Source organism: Peromyscus leucopus, chromosome 10 (assembly GCF_004664715.2).
Source record: "Peromyscus leucopus breed LL Stock chromosome 10, UCI_PerLeu_2.1, whole genome shotgun sequence".
Classification (NCBI taxonomy): Eukaryota; Metazoa; Chordata; class Mammalia; order Rodentia; family Cricetidae; genus Peromyscus; species Peromyscus leucopus.
In genome coordinates, this window is record NC_051071.1 from 76,868,335 (window position 1) to 76,876,553 (window position 8,219).

General features: G+C 38.9%; 2 protein-coding genes across 2 annotated transcripts in view; one reads left to right on the forward strand and one right to left on the reverse strand.

The window, feature by feature from the left end:
- The window catches only part of LOC114701769 (albumin-like), a 30,334-nt gene extending 23,515 nt beyond the window's left edge, over positions 1–6,819 (forward strand). The window contains exon 14 of the mRNA XM_037209317.1: positions 6,809–6,819. Within this exon, the coding sequence (XP_037065212.1) occupies positions 6,809–6,819 (11 nt within the window). The remainder of the gene's footprint in view (positions 1–6,808) is intronic.
- The window catches only part of LOC114701773 (albumin-like), a 191,297-nt gene that overhangs the window by 123,836 nt on the left and 59,242 nt on the right, over positions 1–8,219 (reverse strand). The window lies entirely within an intron of this gene.

Sequence of the window (8,219 nt, forward strand, 5' to 3'; positions counted from 1 at the left end):
CTCTTCATCCCCACAGCCTTGTAGGCTCTGGGAAACACTCAGTTTTCTCTCTTCTTTTCCTCATCAGAGGCTCTAGCTCCTTATAGGCAACCCAATGAAAATAAAAGTCAATACTCTCCTGATTTGTGTGCAGTGAACATATAAACTAATTTCAACATTGTGAGAGTTCTGAATGAGAGACTAAAAGCTTATGAACCATGGCTTTCCTTGTCAGTGGGACTCTAGGAATGAGTTAGGGACAAAGGAGACAGGAATGGCTTTAAAGGTGGCTCGGTGAACCGATAAAGTAAGTGGTTCAAGAAAAATTTATTACAGTTCAGGATGATATCATAAAACCTCAAGAAGCAATGTTGGAAGAGGGGACTGGGTGATCTGGAGGGGTGCTGAAGGACACTAGATTGATGTAGCAGAGGAGTTGGGTGGTGAAAATTTGTATAAAAATTTTGAATTTATATTCAATGCTAGATTTTTTCTCTGTTCTAGGGGGCGATTGCTCATATACACTCTTTTTTTATGAATTTTGTAGACTTACCTATGTATTGTCTATGAATTTACATACATAGTAATTCATATCCATATGAAATTTTTATTATTATATCCTTGGTTTCAAATTGTGCATATTATTTTACAACCGGCCATTAGTGATCCTTTATAGTTTCATTTAAAGCATAATACTTGAAAAGATGAGGAGACCTCTGTAGCAGGAATCTTTAATGGTCTTATTAATTAAATCAAACCCAAGGCCAGTTATTGGGGTGAATACTGGAAAATCAGAGAAGCAGAAGAAGTCACAGCTTCTCACCTCGCCAATTCCTCAGATGATCCTGTTTCCTCAGACTGGATGCCTCTGAGTCCTCATCCAGAATGGTTCTCAGCTGAATTGCTGCTAGAATCCTGAAAACTTAACCAGCCAAATGCTTAACCAGGCCAAATGCTTCTAGTTTCTGGTCCTCATGCTTTATAAATCTTTCTGCTTTCTCCCTCACTCCCTGGGATTAAAGGCTTGTTTCTGGAATTAAAGGCATGAGTCACCATGCTTGGCTCTATCCTTGAACACATTGATTTCTGCCTCTGGAATGCTAGGATTAAAGGCATATGCTACCACTCCCTATCTTCTATGTTTAATATTGTGACTGTTCTGTCTCTGACCCCACATAAGCTTATTAGGGTGCACAATATTTTGGGGAACACGATACCACCTCATTTCCCCTTTTTTGTCTAAAATTAAAAAAGCTTATAACTAATACAAGAAAAATTATATCCAGTAAGTATATACAGTATACACAGTCAAGATTACATTAATGATGTCTAGTCCATTAACATTTGACAGACTCAGACAAAAAACTCCATTAAAATATAACAATGTCCAGTCCAATAACATTTGATAAACTCAGAGAAAAAATTTCACTACTTATCCTGTTTAAAACGAGTAATTCCTTTTTAAATATAGATTCAATAATTGACCTTTTATCTTATCATATCCATATTCTATCTTTTTTTCTTTTCATAATAGATTCAGTAGTCTACCTTTAGTCATTTTTATATCTTCCTCCTTTTCTTTTTAGTGTAGATTCAGTGATCTACCCATTTATCGGATTATTTCTTTATCTTTTTTTCTCAGAGTAGATTCAATTATCTACCTCAAATCTATATTCTCTTTTTTCTTTTTCTTTCTTTTTTTTCAAACAAAAACTGTACCTAGAGTTTTCCTGCCTGGCCCATGGTCAGCACAAATCTCTCTCACCTGTCAGTCCCGCAGCCACTTAGACCCAACTGAGTAAACACACAGAGACTTATATTGCTTACAAACTGTATGGCCATGGCAGGCTTCTTGTTATCTAGTTCTTATATCTTAAATTAACCCATATCTATTAGTCTATAAGTTGTCACATGGCTCGTGACTTACTGGTACCTTACATCTTGCTTTTCATGGTGGGTGGCTGGCAGCGTCTCTCTGACTCAGCCTTCCACTTCCCAGAATTCTCCTCTCTCCTTGTCCTGCCTATACTTCCTTCCTGGCTACAGGCCAATCAGTGTTTTATTTATTAACCAATCAGAGCAACACATTTAGCATACAGAACATCCTACAGCACTTCCTCTTTTCTTTTTTTCAAAAAGGAAGGTTTTAACTTTCACATAGTAAAATTACAGATAACAAAACAATTATCAAGCAAGAATTACAGTTACAATATCTAGTCTTTTAATAATAACTAGTCTATTTCTATTTGGCAAAATTGGAGAAGATATCCCATCTATCTTATATTTGTGAGTATAAGGTTTCATAGCTAGCATGTGTTAAGGAAATTATAACTATTGTCTCCAATGACACAAAATAACAAAATTAACTTTAAATTTGTATCAGTAAACTAAAATCTATACCAATGTAAAACATTTCAAACAAGTTGTTGCTCTTTAAAAGTAGGTTCAAAATTATAATTTTAAGGAAATTATAACTATCTAGTCTTCAACTACATCAAAGACCTCAGAAGGATTTAATATTACCTGAGAAATGGGATAAGAATGCAAGAAACTTCCAGGAGTCTTGCAAGAGTAGACAGAGACAGCTGGCAGCCTGAACAGTCACCTAATGTTCCTTTGTAAAGTTGGGGCATCTGTCTTCAGCCCACAGGCTTAGAGTCTCTCAGTCACTTTTCTCTGTGTCCTGTAGAATGTCTGGCAATTTCCTCTGCAAAGCAGGAACCTAAAGGACCATTTTGCCAAGCAAAGTTCAGTGGTCACCTTCCTATGGTTCCTGCATGTCCAGTGGATACATTTTTTTCAAGTAGTCGAGGCAAGAACAATTTCTTGCCCAAATGGCTATTTTTCTCAAGAAGAAGATAAACTCCATATGGAGTGTCTTCAATGCCCACCCTCCTCTCTGAAGTAAATTGGTGCTGCCAGGACCAGACATGTCTCACTGTCCAGAAAGTCTAAAATTTTAAAATATTTTAAATGCCATATTCTATAGGTCTTTGAAGTGTTGAAGATTGCCTATGTGTCTGAAATATATCTATATATACCTAGAAAACTTAACTAACATGGCTACAAGTATGATTATCATAGATGACTAATTATTAATCTATTTATTATTTATCCATTACAATTTTAAATGAGCTCTACAAACATAATACCTTAAACAAGAGCAGAAATATACACATAGTATAACAAAATTAACTTTAAGTTTGTATCAGTAAACTAAAATCTATACCAATGTAAAACATTTCAAACAAGTTGTTGCTCTTTAAAAGAAGGTTCATCAATCTACCCTTTTATCCTATCATTATCTATACTGTCCCCTTTTTTTTCTTTAGAAAGAAGAGATTGCATTTATAATCAATCTGTTTTAAATAAAACTATTGGTTTTTCTCTGTCACACACCAGAGGGCTATTTTGGTATGGGACAGAAAAATCTCTTAAACTTTTTTTTTTTTTTAGCAACATGCTTGGATTTAGAGAAGGAGTGAACCAATTCCACCTTCAAAGCCAACTTGGTATATTTGGGAATTTGGGCATAGCGTCTCTTATTACTTCCTTCTGGATAGAGTCATTGTATCTTATGGGTACACAAAGAAAATTTTAGGCCTACGTGGTAGTCCGTGAGGCTATATTGTCTGAGCCAGTTGCCTGGAAACCCTTCTGGATGTTGGATCATCTGGGCTATGGTGTCATCGGAGACCTTTCAGGGGGTCTTGGCTGGTCAAACCTGATGTATCTTAATCTGGAACAAAGCCATAGCCTCTGGCTTTCTGTGGAAACAAAAGTAGAGCCTCCTTTCCAAAGCAACATATCCTTAAATTCAAATTTTGAAGTCAAAGTATCTCTAAAATATACATATTGGCTTAACTCAACAGCTTTTACAATCAAATGTCTTTCTGCAGGTAAGAATATCAAAGACAGCATAATCCAGATTCTCTGTGTGATATCCATCTTTAAGGGCTTATTTTTTATATTAATTTTACTGTCTTTTTTTATTTTACAATACTATTCAGTTCTACATAACAGCCATGGATTCTCTTGTTCTCCCCCTTCCCCCCCCCCCTCCTCTTCCCTCCAACCCACCCCCCATTCCCACCTCCTACAGGGGGCAAAACCTCCCCCAAGGACTGAGATCAACCTGGTAGACTCAGTCCAGGCAGGTCCAGTCCTCTCCCCCCAGATTAAGCCAAGCATCCCTGCATAAGTCCCAGGTTTTAAACAGCTAACTCATGCAACGAGCCCAGGACCTGGTACCATCCCATCACCAGAGTAGGTCAGTCCCAGCTGTCTCTCGGCCATTGCCAGCCGTCTTTTGTGGGGGTATCTTTGTGGTTTTCTGTGGGCCTCTTTAGCACTTTGTTTCTTCCTTTTCTCGTGTGGTCTTCATTTACCATGGTCTCCTATTCCTTGTTCTCCCTCTCTGTTCTTGATCCAGCTGGCATCTCCTGCTCTCTTTCCCTCGACCCTCCCCCTTCATTGCTCCTACTCATGTCCAGGTTGTTTATGTAGATCTCAGCCATTTCTCCATCATTGGGCGATCCTCGTGTCTTTCTTGGGGTCCTGTTTTCCAGGTAGCCTCCCACTGAAGTAGAGTTTTTTTTGTGCTATCTGCCCAAGGGCTTGAATCACTAGGGGCAGTGCCAGTGTTAACAGTTGAGGAGTTAACAGGTACGTCAAGCGAGCATCTGCGGGAGTCCAGGCACAGGGAGGTTGTTATTGTCAGGAAAGAAGAAAGAAGCAGGACTCTTGCCAACCATCCATGGAAGGCTGGTCTTTAGGGAACAATGTATCCAAGAACCATGGCTCGGGCTGATTGCCAGGGGACTGCGAGGGGCCTAGCCTTGAGAGACACGTCCCCTCCTTCCTTGTGAGACCACCAGATTGGCATATGTCACACAGGCGACACCGTCGCGGGTGTAGCAACCTACTCTGGTGATGGGATGGCCAAACACCCTAATAGTCGTGCCAGAACCCCCATCCAACAACTGAGGGATCTGGATGCAGAGATCCACGGCTAGGCCCTGGGTGGAGCTCCAGGAGTCTAATTAACGAGAAAGAGGAGGGTTTATATGAGCGAGAATTGTTGAAACCAAGGTTGGATAAAGCACAGGGACAAATAGCCAAATGAATGGAAACACATGAACTATGAACCAAAGGCTGAGGGGCCCCCAACTGGATAAGGCCCTCTGAATAGGTGAGACAGTTGATTGGCTTGATCTGTTTGGGAGGCATCTAGGCAGTGGTACCAGGTCCTGGGCTCATTGCATGAGTTGGCTGTTTGAAACCTGGGACTTATGCAGGGACCCTTGGCTCAATCTGGGAGGAGGGGACTGGACCTGCCTGGAATGAGTCTACCAGGTCGATCTCAGTCCTTGGAGGAGGATTTGTCCTGTAGGAGGTGGAAATGGGGGGTGTGCTGGGGGGAAGGGGAGGGGGCAGGAAGGGGGAGAACAAGGGAATCAGTGGCTGCTAAGTAGAACTGAATGGTATTGTAAAATAAATAAAACACACACACACACACACACACACACACACACACACACACACACACCCAACAGCTCCAAAGCCATTTAATATACTTGTTTACCTTCATGTATAAGTACTGTATTACATGATTTTGTTCCTTCCCTTTCTTCCTTCCAGCCCTTTGTTTGTACTCTACTCCCTCTCAAATTCATGACTGTTTTTCTTCAATTATTATTGTTACATATAATATATATATATATATATATATATATATATACACAAATGAATATTAAATATTACAACCTGCTGAGTCCATTTAGTTCCAGAAACCATTTTCTCACTGGCCCTGTCCTTGGAGGCTATCATCTGTATACTCATATGCATCTAAGTCTACATTGTAGTGTTCTTCTGTTTTTCTTGAGACAGAATTTCTGTCACTATATAGCCCAGGCTGGCCTGAAATTTATAACCTCTGTCTTCAATAGTACTAGGATTATAAGGATGTCTGCAGGCATGGCACAATGATGTCTTCTTGTGGCAGAGCTCAGCTTCCTTTTCCAACAAAATCTTCTCTTTACTCATATCCACTTTCTACATTCCCACATTCCCTATCAAACTTCTCAGAATGGAAGTTTTCACAGAGAAGGTTCTGACTCACTTTTTGGAGTTCTGCACGTTTTTGTTGTGAATTGTTCTTCTCTCCAAATGGTTCTGAGTTCTCCCTCTACACACCATCCTAGGTAAATGTGGTCATTAACTCTCTTGCAATGTCTTTATTTACCTGATGGAATCTAACCACAGAGAACATGTTACTAAGTTCTTCCATTTTTAAAAATCTTCATCTACGTTTGACCAGATCCAATGGGTCACATTACTCAATATGTCTAGAATCTTTTCCCTTCAATTGCTCTAGTTCTGACAGGCCCACTATTCACCACACTATACATCACCTTCACAGGCATATATTTAAATGATTAAGTCCCTGCCCAAAATGTGTAAAAAATAAATCAAAGCAATGCTGGACCCTGTTGTCAATGATGTCCCACCTACTGCAGTCACTCTTGTCAGGTTAGTACTGTTCAAACTGCTTATCAATGTCATTATCTTAAAACAATGTCTGCTGTTGATAGTATCAACATACCACTGTTAAATGTGTCTGTCACCATAAGGTACAGCCTGAAGGACACCCCATCCCACAGTTTCCATCTTAAGGGGCTAGAGTCATAACCTAGTGCTAGAGCACTTGCCCGGCATGGCATGAGACCCTGCATTTGATACTCAGCACTACACAGACCCAAAGAACCTCAGCCGTTGAGTTACATTTGGGCTCTTCTTGAACTTAGAGGCACTGGGTGTTTAGGAATAGGCGGTTTATGAGGAGAAGCATTCTAAGCCAGACCTGTCAATTGTGAACTCAGAACTTTCCACCACTGCTTTCCTAGGAAACTGATCAGAATGATTTGCCAATCTAAGAGCCAGGAGTTTCTGGATTTATCCACTGAGTTGGCTGTTTCTTAAACACCTTTCATGGCGTTCCTTCCATCAGCTCTATCTGCTGATGTGCTGGAAATCAGTGCCTAGTACTGATGGGATCCACCTGTCTAAGATGAGAATTTTTGTGATATAAATTCTTTATCTCCAGGGAAATCTTTAGCACAATATGTGTTTCTCAATAATTCAAGTGGATATTTTGGAAGAATTGAAGCCTTATATTGGCAATGATGAGGGACAATTAATGTTTGAATTACAACGTGTATTTGCATTAGAAAACTTGATATAAGATCAAATATCATGGACATTTTTTGATTTTTACTAGGAAAAGTATTTTCATAACTGAATGAGAAATTAATTTGCTTAATATGTTTCATTCATTATTTGTTGAGTTTATGAGTTTATGATCTTCCATTTTACTTACTTCATTTTTTTTAGCCATTTCTAGCCCTTTAGACTCTGTGGGATCTGCATATATCCGCTGAATTATAGAAAAAAGGCTGAAAAAATATTTTGTGTTCCCATTTGTCTCCCAGATTCAGTCAAATTTCCTATATTTTAGAATGGATACAGGTAATGTCAGTACTTTTAGAAAATCTGTGGTAAAATCCTGAGGACATTGTTAGATATTTCTGTCTTATTTTCCTGGACAAATTGCATTCTCAAGAAGAGGTCCAGAAGTTCTATAGGATCATGGGAGAAGAAACGTGCAGTCTGGACCAAGGTTGGCAGATGGAAGGCAAGGCTGGCTTGAAAGAATTTGAGAGTTTCCAGGAATCAGGAGGGAGAGAGTGTGTGTGTGTACTGGTTTTAATGGGATGACAAGGAAGTAAAAAAAAAAAAAATCCAGTAAGATAATCCATCTACTTCAAACCATCCTATCAAAATGAATGAAATCAAAACAAAACAACAGACATCCAACAAGACAATGGGAAAACAAAGGACCAAAGGGATTGAAGCTCAGGGTTAATTCATAGTCATACTGGGTTTCAACAGGAATCTTTTTTTCCTCTTCTTTTTTTTTCCACTTCTAAATGATGAGCACATGATTATACTTTCCAAACAAAGAATTTTTTCAACTATTCTCTATTATGAAGTCATCATGTAAGCATGAGAAAACACTTAAAAATTATCTGAGCTATTTTCTATTTACTCAGAAACTAGATTCTCTAAATCATATTTAAAACTCAGTTTAAGTTTTGCATTTATTGTCATGCCAATCTCTTCTGATGACAGACTAACCATAGAATTTTAAAACTTGAATAATAGGACATTTAGAAATAACT